General features: G+C 40.2%; 2 protein-coding genes across 2 annotated transcripts; one reads left to right on the top strand and one right to left on the bottom strand.

Moving 5' to 3' along the window:
- Nucleotides 1-13: 13 nt before the first annotated feature.
- nkiras1 (NFKB inhibitor interacting Ras-like 1) lies at nt 14-5,875 on the bottom strand. The gene is made up of 4 exons (XM_020638635.3): nt 5,722-5,875; nt 5,328-5,428; nt 4,959-5,200; nt 14-4,042 (listed from the first exon to the last, which is right to left on the bottom strand). The coding sequence occupies exons 2-4, from the start codon at nt 5,419-5,421 to the stop codon at nt 3,800-3,802; spliced, it is 579 nt and encodes a 192-aa protein (XP_020494291.1). The 5' UTR covers nt 5,422-5,428; nt 5,722-5,875; the 3' UTR covers nt 14-3,799.
- Nucleotides 5,876-6,751: 876 nt separating this feature from the next.
- rpl15 (ribosomal protein L15) lies at nt 6,752-11,428 on the top strand. The gene is made up of 4 exons (XM_020638634.3): nt 6,752-6,820; nt 8,374-8,555; nt 8,649-8,785; nt 11,073-11,428. Exons 2-4 carry the CDS (start codon nt 8,384-8,386, stop codon nt 11,376-11,378), a joined length of 615 nt encoding a protein of 204 aa, XP_020494290.1. The 5' UTR covers nt 6,752-6,820; nt 8,374-8,383; the 3' UTR covers nt 11,379-11,428.
- Nucleotides 11,429-17,273: the final 5,845 nt, after the last annotated feature.

The raw sequence follows: 17,273 nt of genomic DNA, 5'->3' as shown, positions 1-17,273 counted from the left end.
CGTTTTCACCACGTTAAATATGAAGAGGCTACATTTTTATTCAGTGCATCTTAAGACGGCGTTACAGAGCAGAGAGAATTATTGAGGGTTAGCATGTCAAGAGAGTGCTTCCACTATCTCTGTTCTACTAGCAGCAAATTAAAAGGGTTATTCTGGTATGTTTTTTTTAAACCGGAGCCCTGTTTTTAGAGGTGTACATGAACGCAGAAAACGTTTCAGTAGATCACATCACCTGGCAGCCACGGCGTGGGATGTAATGGCTGCAATGTAATCCATGGAGGTGAAAGTGTCCAGTCAAAGTACGTCCACTGAAAGCTCCTGTTTTTGTCGCCGACGGGCTCAGAGTGTAATTTTAAGTGTCTGAAAACAATACAGAAAGAATCCAGAGATGCATCTTTTTGTCAAAGGTCAGGATGCTTTTGTGTGATACCAGAGAAAACCTCGACACAGAACTCTTCAACACCTCCAGCCTCCAGTGACAAAAACACTACTTTTACCTTGCAGAAGAAAAGAAAGGAGTTGCTTGTCTACTGCTGCCTGTATTTGGCAGTTTCTTTGGTGTTTTAAATTGTTTTGTCACAATGGCACAAAGACATGAAAGACTCCTAAAGGACTAACTAAAAAAACGAGTGTAACAGGCATGCAACTCCTGTGTCCTGCAAGATAAAGTTGGTGTTTTTGTGAATAAAGCTTGGTGACTTTGAGGAGATGTATGTACAGTAAAGGTTGTTTCTGGCATCTTACTCTTTAATCAAAAGGGTCTACCTCTGTAGGGATCCTCTTTGTAATGTCTACAGACACTAAGAATATCAGTAAGAGCCTGTCAGTGACCAAAACAAGCCCTGTCTGTGGATGTAATTTGATCAGGCATCGTTTGTCCCCGTGGATTACACTGCACACATTAAAGCCTGCTGCGCGGCTCCCTGCTGGAGCAAATTACTGAAACAACTTCTAAAACGTTTTCTACCTCCATTTAGACCCTACAACATGTAAAAGGGGGCACAGGCTTTAAAAAAACAAAAAACAAGAATACCCTTTGGATGTTATTACTTTGACACATTGAGGACACATGAAACAGCACAGATCATCCTCCACGTCGACTCACCATTTTCACAAGTCAAGGAATGTGGCTCAATAAAGTGACAAAAATAAATTAGTTAAAAAATAAATATTTCCTCTTAACGCTGACATTTCTACTGTTAGTAAAAGCTAACACACACACACACACACACGGCTTCATCTAGTAGCCCTATAAGATATCACAGGCTGGACCACACAAAAGTGCAACTAATGCAAGAGTGACAAAACAGAAAGGTTACATCACATCGAAGGCAGTACCATGAGTATTATTGCTGCCAGGCCATTCTTAATGCATGAGATGGACTGGACGAAGGCTAGCCGAGGAATCATGCTGCATTCACATCAAATGGGAAACAGCATTACAGGTACGTGATTCTTGTTTTAAAAGCATGAAGAGGTCACGTCCCAACACAGATCTTACGTAAGATAGATATGAAGTCCACAAAAACAAACATCAGTGTTAATAACAGGCTTCAACAGTCTGAACTTGACTCATTGAAAGGGACCTTTAAAACCTAGACTCTATTTGTACATGTGTTGGGGTTTAAATGATTAACATTTGCAGAACGTTTGGAATTGCTCCCAGCGTATTCTGCAGCTGGCAGCCATATGATGGCGAGGTAATCCTTGTCTGCAAATACCCCCGCTCAAAGTATGTCCACTAAAAGTTCATGTGTTTGCCAGCGACAGACTCAAATTGTTGTTTGTTAGTGTCTGAGAACGTTACAGAGGTGATTCCTGCAAAGATAGACCTTCTTCTGTTCAGTAAGGTCCCTTTGATTTGTCCTGAAACAGACACTGAAACACTCGGTCCAAAGCAGCCAGACCTCATTGACAAAAAGACTCACTCGACCTCGCAGAACACTGGAGTTGTTGCTCTACCGCTGACTCCGTCGCTAAGTTTAATTGTGTTTTTGGTGTTATTCAAGTATCGTGTCGGAGCCAAGACCAACTCATTTTACAACATTTTTGTAACACACAAAAACACAAACTAACTAACCGACCAAGGCGACAGTAGACAAACAACTCCTGTGTTCTGCAGGGTAGAATGACTGGTTTTCTCAATGGAGTCTGGTGGCTTTAAAGATGGCAACATACTAGCTGTTTCTGGGTTCTTACTCATCATCAAGTAGCATTTCTTTGTAGGGATCCTTTCTGTAATGTAGTCAGACACTTAGAATAACAACCTGAGCCTGTCAGAGACAAAAACAAGAACTTTTACTGGACGTCCTCTGACCAGGTGCAATATTGCCTACATGGATTACATTGCACATACGTCAGTTTTCATGGTTGCTGGCTAGAACAATCTGCTCAATTCCAAATATGAATGTGCCTACGAGCCATTTACACCGAAATATGTGAAAATAGGGCGGAGGTTTTTAAAAATCATTTGTATGTTAACGGGGACTAATCACTATTTTACTGTGGATAAGGGCCTGCGAGTGTTAAAGTGTAAGACAGAAATTGTTTAACTTGGAATGGTAAACATATGACCCTAAACACAACAGGTTATTTCACAATTCACAAGTTAAGTCTGCAGCATCTTTGTTTGGATTAGTGTCACATCTTTGGTATATAAGGGTTCCATGTGTTCATTTGTAAGATGTATTTGTTTGTTTCCTTAAAGGGGATGTATTGCATTTGAACAAAAAATAAAGTTGAAGCACTCTTTGTACGTGTGAGATAAAGATATCAAGTCTGTGTGTGAAGTATAGAACTGGAGTCAGGACGCGGTTAGCCTAGCTTAGCATAAACACGGGAGGAAGAAGAATCCCCTTACTTTTTCCGATGTCCGACATTCAAAAATACGGGGAAAAAAAATCCCCACAATGTTCAAAGCTACAAACTAAACATTTTGCAATAAACAGAAATGTAAAAAGGACTGTCCATGTTTTTTTTCTTCTTCTATCTGCCATCCTCTTGTGTACAGCGATGGCACATGTTGTGAAGACAGAGTTAGCGAGCACAAGTTTTAGTTTCGGTCGCTGTCCAGACATGAGAGTACCAAAACTGACTACTTCAGACGCTAGGCAGAGAAATAGTTCGGACACATTCCCTCTAAAATCAACTTTTTTTTGGTGTTTCTTTCTTCTTGACACGACTTCCAGGAGACTTGTCACCACGGCGAGGTTGTCAGGTTTGGTGCAGTCATGCCTGTACAGAGAACAAGAAGAACACCTGTGCTCGCTGACTGTATCATCAGGCGGCCTGCACTTTAGACAGAGACATTAAACACTAGTGCTGGACAGATGGACAAGCTGTTAGTCAAGAAGATGTCATGGCACACAACATCCCCTAAAATATAACAACGAAAGTGGTATAGATTTGTGTTTCTCTGCACATTTAACCATTGTAATACATGAAATTTGGTTGGCATCATTTTTCTCTTTGGTACCAGGCTAACCGTTTCCTTCTTCTTTCAGTTTATCTAGGAGCTAAGCTAACAAGCTAGCCCTGACCTCATCTCCGTGTTTAATATATAGACATGATGTCAATATCGCCATCCCACTCTCTGTAGAAAGGAGAAAACAAAACGTATCTCATATTGTTTGACTAACCGTACTTATGTGTGTAAATGGTGAAATTTGCACAAACTCAACAAGTCATGCTTCATATCGTCCTACTGGTTATTCCCACATGAGGTGAATGCAGCCTGCTGACAGAAGCAGAGAGAAGTGGGGGTGGGGTTGGGGGGGGGGTAGGCGAGGTCTTCAGAGCTTCAGATGTCGTTTGAGGGCGTGCCTTTGCTTTTGCGTCCCGGCAGAGGGAAGGAAGACTTGCTCTGAGGCTGCGTGAGGCGGCTGGTCAGCTGGGTGAACGGTTCGATGAGGCTGTTTCGTTCCGTGACGCTCACCTCCCACAGCTTCACCTTCTCTCCTCGAGCCCACTGCTGCGCCGCCTCCTGGTCCACCTGACGGCGCTCCCGCAGGTCCGTCTTGTTCCCAAGCACTATAACCGTCACCTGAGGACAGAGAAACAAAGCCTGAACCAAATCCTATTCACGTTTGTTTACAAGATTTAAGAGAGGAAATGATCCGACTGACAATATGGAGAACACATCAATATGAATGATTTATATTTAATACTGCCTTGCTTTCTAGCCAGTATATCATCCTGTACTGGTTTCTCCAAAATAATGTTTTAAAATGAATTTGTTGACTGCTTCAAAATACAAAAACCCCAAACTGAAATTCTCAGCCTCACACTACTTTAAAGGCTCCTGAAAAATCGTCCGTATTAAAGTGCAGTCACTAAAGAAAAGTTTAGGTTGGGAGTAAAGGTTTGAAGTTTTCATTTTACAGAAACTGTCAAAGCTAAAAACAGCAGGTACCGCCTTTCTGCTAAGCTAGGCTAGATAGCAGGTCGAGGCCTGCACAGTACGAGAAGAATAAGTGATTTTGTTTGTAAAATGTTCAATACTGCAATAATGATAGGGAGTGCAATAAATCAAACAAGTGTGCATATTGGCTATAAGCTGTTCTTACTGTTTTACACAATAACAGTTTGCAACATGTTTCTTCTGAATCCAAAAAGCTTTTTTTTAAACGAATATATATTTGTACATTATAATCTGAGGGGAGCTGATCTCAGGCCTTCATCCAATGGGTAGTCTATATGCTGAGTGAAAGCATTGCTTGCTAATAAAATTGTGATTATCTGCACCACCCTGACCAGGTTTAGTTTGGCTGTTTTTAAAGAAAGACTGGTTGAGCTTCAAACAGATCAACTCAGATGCTCACCCAGACTGAAATATACCAAATACAGGCTACACCATATGCACAGCGGTACAGCTAAGACCGAATTAAAAGGAACATTAAGTGATGTTTCCAATGCCTTAAACTGTATTGTGGGTGAAGCAAACTTTGAACCAGCCACACCTCTTTCTTATCTCTGGACTTGTCTATTTCCTTCTTCAGAATGTCCACCTTCTTGAACGACTCGACACTGTCGACGCTGTACACGAGCACGAAGCCGTCCGCCACTGTGAAGTAGTGTTTGGGGAGGTCTTGGGCATCGTGGAGGCCTTTGGTGTCGTAAAGCCTCAGCTGCTCCTTCACACCTCGGTCAGTCTCCACTGAGGCCACGTACACGTCCTCCTGGGTCTCACTGGACTCTGAGCCTTGGAGGAACAGACAACAACAACAAAGCCGGAACAGAGAGAGATGGGAGAGTTAAACACCTTCAGTGATGGTATTTATTTTTATTTTTTTTACAAGAACTGACTTCCTTCAACCTGTAATCCTTACCTACAGAGTGATTTCCGTACAGTAACTGCTCCAGTATGGCAGTTTTCCCTACTGCAGCCTGGCCACACACCACAACTTTACAACCTTTCCCCATTTCAATCCTGCATGAAATGAACACAACATGTCACAGTGTTTGTAATAATGCTTTTCATGGATCAGACATTTCATTTTGACATTACCAGGGACAATAACTTCCCTAACACAGCCGCAATAAAACACTTAATCTTCAGCGTTGGCTCGCTGTGACAGCGTTTTTTTTTTTTATTTCTTTTTAGCCTAGCTAGCTAACAGGCTAGAAACACATTGTACGTCATGTAAATGAAACATAAACAAAACAATCTTCGAGACACTATTCATTAATTACTCGTCTATACTGTTTTATTTCATTACTTACTTCAGGTGGATGAGCAGCCGTGTATCAAGTCTTCAAATGAAGCTTCATCATCAGGGCATCCATCCTGCCTGCAATCTCTTCGAGCACTTTAACTCTTGTTCAGACACTGCGCATGCGCGACTGACGGGTTCGACTGCTCACTGATGCAAGTTCCCATGCTGAGTCTGTTATTCATCTAGTCCTGAAACCAGTACATTACCATAGACTGTAATGTACATACTCATAAATTGTGGCCATATATTTGTAGATCTATTTTAGATAACATTTTATATAATCTTCTGGAAAATGTTTTTTTTTTTTTTTTTTTTTGGTCACTTGAATTTCGATCTGACACAAAGGCCACAAATTCATATTTTATTAAAAATCTCATCATATCTCTAGCAAAGTTTTCCAATCATAAATATAAATCTACCAAAGTAAAACGCTATTTTTTTTTTGCTTTTCAGAAAGAAAATAAGTTATACAATTAAACAATTTCAGAGGCAAACAGAGTTATTCGTTTAAATAATTACTTAAGACAAAACAATGTATATATTAAAACGGTAATTTAAGTTTATATCTTCTAAATCTAAACAAAATTAAATATATATGTTTTGTTTTGTTGTCTCCTGGCTTATTTGCTTTTATTTAAATAGTTTATTTTGTGTATGGCCCATTTTTTAATGTTTACTATTTAAATATTATTTACACTACACATGATAATTAGAGGAAAACAGCTTTTACAATGTCAATATTCATATGCCTAAAATAACATATTTGTATTACATTTTTCTATCATTTTAGATGTTTTTCATATATATTCTAAACTTCTGCATCATCTGCAAGTTATTAAATTTTAAATAATTATAAATATAATTTCTAATTTACATGTAATTTACTTGTGTCTCTAAAACGCAGTAAAAACTTCGGTTGTTGTCGATAAATATTATTTTTACAGTCTATGGCATAGACTGTAAATATTAGGTCTATGGTCGATAAACGTAAAAAGTCTTGTGCGAACTACATTTCCCACGAGCAAAACAAAGGAAATGCGTCACAGTCGTTTTCATAAGGCATGCTGGGTAACAGCCCTCTCTCTTTCCGGCTGGTACGCCATCATGTAAGCGAGTGTTTCTATGCTTTTATACAAAACGCAATCCATTAAAATCTTGATGTTTATGCATTCATCCGGTTGTTTGATTCAGGAAACTACATGTCGTCTTTATATTAATCATTACGGGTCGTTTATTTTTTGATTATCGGTGTTAAAAACTTAGATTACAGCCCTGTTTTATCCGCTGAGGTGCAGGCGAGCCGGTGCTAGCTGATGTGTTACTAACATGCTGTCCTGCGACGTTTGTTAGCATACCGTGGTGTTCGCGTTTAATTAAATCCACATTAAATCAACTTAATTATGTAATCTTAACTTTGGCTGTAGCACATTTTGGAGAAGAGGGAGAAATTAACGTTGTGTGGCTAACTAGCAGGCTACCTGTATACTACTAGCTGTGTCGAAAGCATGCAGATTCCTCCATCACATCCTCTTTGTTGAAACTGAAATTTAAAATAGAAATAAGCGTAGTTTTTGTACGTGCACCTTGTGTAGTAACGTCAGACATCGGCGAGTGAATGTAGGTAAAATGTTGCCACAAGAAGACGTGAAGTTGTGGCTCTCTGATCGCAGCTATTCTCTCTGATGACTGATTTTTATTTTGTAGCAGAGGTAGTCTCATTACCTGACTGATATGGTTGATAAAACTATTCTAAATTAAAAGAGAGCAGGTTTTTTGTGGCTGTGTTTTAATTAGAAAGTGTTTTTAAATGACACCTGACTAAAGATCGTCTATTTAGTGATGTTATATTTTAATGCTTTTGGTAATCTTGACTATTTAAGTAAAATATGCGTGTACGTCTTGCTATGTTTTTTTTCCCCTCCAAATGAGTACTGTTGAGAATCTGTATGCATTGATTTAACATCTGCACAGGGCCTACACTTAACTAATGTTTTAGTGAAGAGGTTTTCCTTAGGGCAGAAGAAGTCACCTGTTAGCTCAGGGGTTGCCAACCTTTTCTTCATCTGAGAGCTACTTTGAAAAAAAAATAATAATAATGGAAGTGGCCATGGGCTACTTGCATCAAATTGCTTGCATTTATTTACATAACTTAGCTGGATTAAGCTGCTGTTTGTTCATGTGTGAAATTGCAATAAGCCAATGCTTATCAGTAATCTTAAATTCACATCAATGTCCAAGAAAACATTAGTACTTCATTCTTGTTTTTTATGAGCCAAATACATGACTAGTAGGAAGAGGTGCGTTTACTGTCGTCAGATTTTCATTTTTAACACAATCAGTCAACCTAAAGGCGAGCTCCTGAAAACCTGCCCTCCGGCTACCAGTAGCTCCCGAGCTACCTGTTGGAGACCCCTGTGTTAGACCAACTGATCTGTTTACACAGTCAGAAATTAAACAATATATTGGTGTTGTGGGAATCTGGCAACATAAATTGGGATTACTGTATCGCAATTGGACAAATTGAGATTTTAACGTTGGTATTTACTCTAATTTTTACAAGCTGTGCATTTCAATTAAACCATGATGTGTGACAAAATAAGATGCGTGTTGTTATTGATGATGATTGTCTTAACAACCCGTTCTCTTGTCCTCCTTTCAGTTAAGTCAACATGGGAGCATATAGGTATATGCAGGAGCTATGGCGCAAGAAGCAGTCCGACGTGATGCGCTTCCTGCTCCGCGTCCGTTGCTGGCAGTACCGCCAGCTGTCCAACCTCCACCGTGCTCCCCGTCCCACCAGACCCGACAAGGCTCGTAGACTGGGCTACAAGGCCAAGCAGGGTGAGGGGCTGAGTCCAGTTGCACTGTTAACTCTCAACGTTGTCGTCTTTCTGTCGGTGCAAATGTTAAGGTTTGTGTTTTGAATCACCGCAGGATACGTAATCTACCGTGTCCGTGTGCGCCGTGGAGGCCGTAAACGCCCCGTGCCCAAGGGTGCCACCTACGGCAAGCCAGTGCACCATGGTGTCAACCAGATCAAGTTTGCCCGCAGTCTGCAGTCCACTGCTGAGGTATGTTGGTCTTTAATTATTAGGCTGACACATTCAGCCAGTACCAATAACCAGGTGTGCTTCAGCTGCTTTGACAAAACTTCACATTTTTATTGAACACTGAATACTTTGAAATGGTGAACAGGTAATTGAAGCATTTTAGCTGTCTATAGGAGCTTTCTTTTGCTGTATTAACAGTTTTTAATATGTTAGAACAGAATAAAAAGTCATTTTAAAATAAATCCGTCTGTTACACCAGACTCTTAAAGTTGTGGCTGTTGAGGGTAAAAGATGCTGAAATGTCCTGGGTTATAGTCCACTGTCAGAATGTGTACACACTCATGTTTCCTGATTGTCATGCTCTCTATAAAACGCACAAACATTCAATATGTAACAATCTGTTTGTGGGGTTGACAAAGTTCATTCTAAGGCTGTGTTCATACTGCAGGCGAAAGTGGCCTGATCTGTTTTTGTTTTTTTTGTTGCTCCGATGTGACTCAGATCTGACTCTTTTTCTTTTTTTTTTTAACCGTGTGATCAGCACAAGTCACATGGAATCTGACCTTTACCAAACTGACTCGGGCAACTTTCACAAGTGGATTCCCATAGGAGTCTTATTCAGGTCAACATCTAAATTAAAAAAAAGTCAGATCCGTGCACACCTCCAGCACAAAGTAACAGATCGAGGACTTTCGCACTAGAGACAACATTCTTGCAGACACAGATGATATTCATGAAAGTTTCGATGCTCTTGGATCAGTTCTAAGAAGCACTGTGGATGCAGTCCGCCTTACAGGAAGACAATTATTGGAAATGAAGAGTCCTGACGTGTCAAAAGATGAACACATTGGCAAATTATGAAAGCTCTTAAAGGCGGACGTGACCTCAGCGGGTATTTGTTTTAGCTGCAGTGGTCATGTCAAGAGTCTATTGTTTTCCACCTTGTTGTTCAGGAAGTCTAAAAATAATTCAATTCAATTCTGTCCACATTGTTAGGTAGACTCTTGGGTTAAATGTCATCTTTGAAAGCTTGGCTTTTGTTTTCCAGCTTTCCTTTCTGTTGTTGATGCCATGAGGCCGACATGTGCAGCAGCATGTGTTATGAGCACTTCCTGTTGAATATTTATCAGAAGAGCAGCATGTAGTGACGCTTAGAATTCAGATAAATGTGCAGCAAGTCGCTGACTGACCAGATTATAAAACCAGCGACAATCCTGTTTCTAAACTAGCGTTTCAATATTACTAGAAAAAGGTCCAGCTCCACTAGTGTTAGGTCAGTTTATTTGATAGTAAGTTTCCCTGATGAAAGCTTGATCTGCTCAAAATGTCAAAAAGAAAGTTCCTGATGCTTCTTTCAAACACCAGAAGAAGAAAAACAATACTTGGAGGGTCTCTGTTGCGTTGGGATAAATGTATTTCACTCATTTTTATTAATTAGGCAGTATGTCTTCAGAGTTTCCTAAAATAGGTTTTATATCCAAGTCCTTCTTCTTGTATCACCTGAATCACGTCAGTGCCCAACCTTGGTCTGTGAATGCTTCTGAAGAGATGAATGCTATATTTATACAGGATATAAGTTCAGGACATTTTTGTATTAAGTAAACTGTTATCTCCAAAAGTAGAGATTTCCTTTTTTGTTGCATGACTTCCATACCATTTAGTAGTCCAGTATTGTGTGGTTTAAAATGCATTTCCCACATTGATCAGAAAGTTAACCTCATTCAGTGAAATGTGTCAGCATGTAAGCCAGCATGCTTTTTATTTCTACTCTCCTGTAGCTCAGTCCTTCATGGAGCAGGAGGTAGATCACATCTAGTGAGCTGTGAAGAGAGCACAGATAGCTGTGCTGCAGCGTGTAATTCATATCTGTGAGAATGTTTTATTTTTGTGTCAAAACTCAAGACAATATCTTAATGACGTCTTCAGTTATTTGCGGACTGTCATCAGAACAGATGCTGTTAAAGGTTTTCACCTTGGATGGTGGTGAAATTTCAGGGTGTCATTTGGACATGATCTTTTCTGGCTCCTTTCATGCCCAGTGGTCACAGACCTGCAGGGTTGGTCAATATGAGCATGCTGCCTCCATTGAATTGGTACATTTCATAGATTTTACTGGGTGTGTTTAATATAAAATTTTTTGCTGCTTCCCTGGAGGCTCTAAAGCAAGAGGTCGCTTTTTTTGTTTGAAGATGGTGCCTTATTGCCTCATAATCGAAGCATTTGTTTGATATGAACACAGGCTGGATCTGAGTTCTGGTTTCATTTCAGTAAAAATCAATAACTCTTTTTCCTCTGTGTTCTTTCTCAGGAGCGTGCCGGGCGTCACTGCGGAGCTCTGCGTGTGCTGGGCTCCTACTGGGTTGGCGAGGACTCCACCTACAAGTTCTTTGAGGTGATCCTGGTCGACATCTTCCACAAGGCCATCAGACGCAACCCAGACACCCAATGGATCACAAAGGCTGTGCACAAGCACAGAGAGATGCGTGGCCTGACATCTGCAGGAAAGAAGAGCCGCGGCCTGGGCAAGGGCCACAAGTTCCACCTGACCATCGGAGGCTCTCGCCGTGCTGCCTGGAAGAGGCGCAACACCCTGCAGCTGCACCGCTATCGTTAGAGCACGCCACATGTCTGTACATTAAAAAAATAAAACCCTTTTTATGGTTACAGCCTTGTCTGCAGTCTGGTTTGTGCAGTTGGTAGAATATTAGATACTGATCTTTGTGGGGTTTGACTTCTGGCTCATTAAATCATAAACGATGGTTATAGATGAGTACTACTAGATGCATATAAGGTGTTATTTTATTATTATATATTATTATTGATATCTCCTAAAATAGATAAGCGTGCTTTATTATCTATACCAGTGATCTAGCACCAGGTGAAGTCCCTCTCACTTGAAGCTTAAGGAAGTTATTGCAGTGTCCTTACACTTCATAAGTTTGGTATTTTATTGCAGTTCTTCCAGGTCAGGCTGAGAACAGAAAGATGTTTCTAGACTTTAAACTTAAGCCTGATTATCATTTTGCAATTGTGAATGTGGACTATCAGTTTTAATCCTGTATGAATATTTGAACTACGTCGGGTGGGCAACTGGTGGCCCCCATCAACCCTCAATGTGGCCCTCAGCTCAATCAGTTGGAAATGGAAATGAAGAAAGCATGACAAAACCTGACATGAAATCAAGAAAACCAGAAATATGGCCATAATAATATTTGATCACTGGTGTATGTTGAGTTAACTTCGAGACAATTGACTAATTATTTATCCTACAATTTGGCCCCCTGGCAGTGAGAATGAAATGAATGTGGCCCTTGCTGTGACCAGAGTTGCCCATCCCTGATCTATGTAATGGTGTTTACCAGAAAAGCCAAAACAATCTGAACCTGTGCAGCTGTGTGGTGGCCATGGACACGGAATTTGGCTGCACACATTTTGTGTGAATACAGAGTTTAGTAAATCCCATTTCTAAGCTTCAGTAGTGGATCCTGTGTGCTATATGATGATCTACACTTTAAGACCACACCCGAACAAGTTAATGTATAAATGGAGCACTTCAGAAGGCGGACCTGTACAAGAGACGTAAAACTAACTCATTCTTTCTAAAGCGCCACATTTCAACTGAGATTTCAAGTGTTCCTAAAAAGCCTGGAAGTAGATTAAAATAATATTTTATCTTGGGCATTTATTAGTCAATTAATCATTATTTATATACCGCCAATTCATAACAAGAGTTATCTCGAGACGCTTTACAAAAGCTCATATAGGATAATAGGCAGGAAGGATTTCTCCTTTGTGTTCCCCGTGTTCCTGTTAACACAGCAGGTCGTCCATGAAAGAGGACACCGGTGGTTGTAGGGACGACACAGTCCGAGGGTGGAGGCTGGACGTCAGGCGGTTGGTTGATTAAAAACATTTCTCTCCAAAGAATCCTGATTCCTTGAAATTGCCTCTAATCAGATCATCTTAATGTTACGCTTGTCTGAATATCTGATTAATGCAGTGATGCATTTAGGAGTCAAATACTAAACAGGCTTGGCCTTTCTTTATTGCTTCGTCACACCCATTGTTTTTTTTTTTAAACAGTTTTATGGCTTTTTATTGTAGTAATTGAAATAATGTGTGTGTAGGGGGATAGCAATGGTTAGTGTTTGTACGTCTCCATGGTCAAAGATTATTAACCTAGGTACATAGTACAGACTGAACTGCCCAAAGACATCAGTATGCTCGTTTTGAAGAGCTGGCTTGTCAATTCCAATCGCAAAGCTCGACATCTTCTGTTGTAGTAAACGTGACGTCCTCATGCTCTTCCCTTAAAATGTTAACCCCTCGTATTTTGGGACAAATGAATCCCTTTGTAGGCTAACCTGATCTCCCTCCTGTCAAAGTTCAACCCTTTTAAGAAACCCAATCTGCTGTCTTTCATTCTTTTCTTACTCCTGACCTGATTACAACCTGCATGTGTTAAAAAAAACAAAAAAAGGTTGTGCGACATCACTTGTAGTCATGTATAACAAACATACAAATAGTGTGTTGGTTTGAATGTGTTTTTTTTTTTAACTTTATCTTACACTGAGTTTGATGATGTGTAAAGCTGTTTTCACTCCTTAAAAATTCTAGAAATCTCAGACAGCCAGACTATTTTTACTGGGGTGGCCGAACTGGGCCACTGACCTGGCCACTTAACCTTAAACATTAGCTGAATTCTTAAAGTAATAAAAAGAAGATGTATGTTCAAAGTCACAATCTTAAGTATGACCAAAATCAAATTGGCTGCATTGAAATGAAAGCAGCTTGTGTAACACAAAATGTTTATTTAAACACTAGTCCCACCTCTGGCCAGGCAAATAGCCAATCATAGTTCAGGATTGGCTATTAGCCCTGGCAACCCCTTGGCTACGCCCCTGCCTGGCCCTGAAATCTTCCTGACTTGTTTACACACGTCCCTCACAGTTGGAAAGTTCCCTGCCTGTTTTTATTATTATGTTTATGCTATGTGTAATTGGATGTACTCACAGTATTAATAAAAGAGCGGAGAAGAACATACCGGAGAAAAGAAAAAGTGAATCCATTTCATTACACACTCAAACCTTTTGCATATAGCATGTAAACATCATCACCCTCGCTTGTTTGCTCACTGCAAGAACATTTTCAGACTGTTTCGTGGAACAGTTTATTTGAAACATGGAGAGATACTCCTGGCTTAAGTAACATACTGTAGACGGTATTGTTATTAGTCTGTCCACTTTGAGCAGGCAACTTGGATCTCTGCACCTCACTCTGATCTGACAGGATCAGCTGTGCCCATAAGACATGCTTAAATAATATATCGTGATGCTTCTGAAATGCATTCAGGCTGACTACATGGTGACTTGAGAGACAATCAGGCAATAGCTGAAAACACTTGATCCCCACCGAGTGCAACTGAGGCACCGATGTTGTGCCGAGAAACATAAACACCTAGAAATCTGTAATTCCAAGATAATTATCTCGTTCATTGAAAAAAAAAAAAAAAAAAAAAAAAAAAGGAGCAATTTTTCATTTTCTCATATGAACGCAACACACTTCCATCTATTCCAGATAAAGTTGGGGTTAAAAAATGTGGCTGTCATGTTCAAATATTGAGGCCACCCAAAACATTTGGAGACATTTTCAGGAGTTTTGTGTGTGTGTGTGTGTGTGTGTGTGTGTGGGTGTGTGTGTGTGTGTGTGTGTGTGTGTGTGAACTGGTCTTATCTGTTCTGTTGAGCTGCTTGTTGGGGGGGGGGAGCTCATGAGTTGGTGTGGGAAAGATGTAATCCTAGAAGTGTTCGGGTGTAAGGTGTTTAGACTCAGATATTTGTGTCAGTGGGGCTGCCATCAGCGCTACAAATGAAAGCCAAGTCTTGAAGTATTTGTTTTTTTACATTAAGATAAAACTATGCAAACATTTGGTACATTAGCAGAGTGTTTTTTTAAGAAACGTCTTCTTAGGTTGTTGAAAGAGTCCCTGCACTCTTAAAGGTTAAAGGCTTCTCTCTCTAGGTTACCTAACACAAGCTTTAATGAAGTAGGAACACTGTGACATTTACAAACTTTAGCTTCATGAATGTCTTCAAGGATGTAAAATAAATGACTGCAAAGAAGAGGACAGCATGCGTAACAGATTGCTGATATGCAAATAAGACAGAGTGGTTGGCTGCTAAACAGCTTGCAAATACAGCAAGTCATGCTTTGCTGTAGTGGGAGTAACCCTTTAGTGTACCTCAATCTGTGCCTGAAAATGAGAGAGCTAACACAACTACTGTTTATTCCAAACCAATGATTGTGACAGTGATAGTGACTTCAGATGTATAGCATCTTTGAAGAATTTGTTCTGACATGGACTGCACCCACCTGAGGGATCTTTGAAGTTATAGCGGTCAGTTCAACATGTGTTTTGGAAAGCTGAACACGGGACTTTAATTTTGCAGCTCCACAATCCCTGCTGCTCAGACTTTGGCCGCACAGGTGCAACACATTGGCGCTATTTGGGCTTCATTTTTGAACAGTGGAAGGAGGCGGAGACACTGGTTAATGCATTGAAAACAATACAAAAGGAGTAAATACTACTGGTAGTGTTTGCTAACAATATGGCTATTGTGTGCATCAATATCTGATGTTGAGTGCTAACTTAAATAATTTATCATTTTGCCATTTTTTGTCAAATTAACAGCATATACAGCTGTATTACTTGTTCAGTATTTGAATAAATTCATCCCTGAAAGTCATCAATACTATAAACTCAACAGAGAGTGATGATTTGTTTGAGCTGACAGCACCTAAAAATACTCCAACCATGCCTCATCACCCACTTTACAGTAAGTAGATAAAAAAAAGACCAAAACACTTTATTTTCTTTTTTTTTTTACCAGGCTGCATGCATGTTACATTCTGGCATAAAGTTAGTCATTTTAATATGCAACCTTATAGGGATTTACCCACTGTTGGAGCCAGCCTCTGGTGGTCATTCAATGAACTGCAGTTTTACTTTTTATTGACTTTCATGACACGGATTTTCAGCAACAATCAAGTAGAAAAAAAACAAACAGAAGATTTAACAAAACAGGCAGGTTGATCAATAGAACATGACATTAAAATGTTGTTGCAGTAATGCAGTGAGCATCATCAATGCATGACAAGCACAAAACATTTAACTGTTCTGAACCAGTCCATCAGATTCCTGACGAGGTCAGGTTGCTTTCTGGCTAAATTTGTCCCATTGTTCCTTTGACATGTAATTCTAGCAGCTCAGTTGTGCAAGCATTTTTCCACATGCAGCTATTTGTCATCATGATATGACTGTTTCATGAACTGGAGGAGTTTGGGGCCCTTTGCAACATCATCCAATTAATTGAGCAAACGTTATTTGGCCAGTTGTTAATACTATTAATGATTTTCTTAATTGAGGCACAACTGTTTTTCAGCCCTCGAGGCTGCTGGAGGGGGGCCAGCAGATTGAACAAGGAGTGTAGAGTAGAGGAAGTCTTAAAAACTCTGGGGCAAGGCCATTGAGGTATTTTTAGGTGAGGGAGAAGATTTGATTCGGAAGTTGACCAGCAGCCAGTGAAGGTGGGTGATCTAATATGATATTCTGGGGGCGGGGGGGGGGGGACGTTGGCAGCATCTACATTTATTTGAGCCAGTCGAGGAATTAGATGGTTATGAGACGTGGATAAAACTGTGTCAGAGAGCAGTGGCTCGAGTCAGGAGATGATTAAAAGCTGATAGAAAGCTGATTTGGTGACAGACTTTTTTTTGTGTGACTTGGAACTAAAGGGTGGAGTCCAGACTCCCACCCAAGTTGTAGTCTGTAACTTGGGGCTTTGGCTCAGTGGTAGCATTCACCGTCTCTCAGCTGTAAAATCGAGGGTTTGATCCTCATGAAGCTCATGCAGTGATCACTGAACACTTAATTCTGCTTCTGCGTCAGCGGCGTGTTTACCTTTCTGTGTTTGATGGATTAGTTACTACTGATGGACACTTTAACATACGAGCCTCTGCCATCAGTGTGTGAATGTGGTGTGAAAGGGTAAGTGTGACCTGTGGTTCAAAAAGTGCTTTGAGTAGTCAGAAAGACTAGGAAAGTTTATTTTGAGAACGGGCAGATGGAGCAGCCCTACATGCCAAGGAGATCTCGAAGCATCTTGAGCAACGTGAGCCACAACCATTAGCTCTGTTTTTATGGCAGTCAAAAAGTGCTGATGTGTAAAAATATGTGGTGGCCAAAGGCCTGACGGTGGAAAATCACATGAAGAAAGTGTAAAGCACGAGTGTTCTGTGCCTGCTAAATACTGTAGAGAAGAAAGAGTGAGTGGCCTTTATTTGTATCCAAAAAAAAAAGCTTGGCCAACAAGCGGCCGTTCTTTACTTTAATGAGCTTCAGCACAAACCACCATTACAGATAAATACATGTGGGTTAGGCTTAAATTGAGCTATACTTTGCACTGATGTCAGCTCCTTTAAAACATATTATTAACAATGCAAATCCTCT

Source organism: Labrus bergylta, chromosome 19, assembly GCF_963930695.1.
Source record: "Labrus bergylta chromosome 19, fLabBer1.1, whole genome shotgun sequence".
Taxonomy (NCBI): domain Eukaryota; kingdom Metazoa; phylum Chordata; class Actinopteri; order Labriformes; family Labridae; genus Labrus; species Labrus bergylta.
Note: the sequence above shows the minus strand (reverse complement) of the source record. Positions and strands in the feature narration are given on the sequence as shown.

Coding starts and splice junctions, on each gene's coding strand:
- rpl15 (XM_020638634.3), top strand. CDS start 8,384: ATGGGAGCATATAGGTATATGCAGGAGCTATGGCGCAAGAAGCAGTCC. Junction 8,556..8,648: donor GGGCTACAAGGCCAAGCAGG/GTGAGGGGCTGA, acceptor GAATCACCGCAG/GATACGTAATCTACCGTGTC. Junction 8,786..11,072: donor GTCTGCAGTCCACTGCTGAG/GTATGTTGGTCT, acceptor GTTCTTTCTCAG/GAGCGTGCCGGGCGTCACTG.
- nkiras1 (XM_020638635.3), bottom strand. CDS start 5,421: ATGGGGAAAGGTTGTAAAGTTGTGGTGTGTGGCCAGGCTGCAGTAGGG. Junction 5,201..5,327: donor GTACGGAAATCACTCTGTAG/GTAAGGATTACA, acceptor TGTTCCTCCAAG/GCTCAGAGTCCAGTGAGACC. Junction 4,043..4,958: donor AGTCCAGAGATAAGAAAGAG/GTGTGGCTGGTT, acceptor CTCTGTCCTCAG/GTGACGGTTATAGTGCTTGG.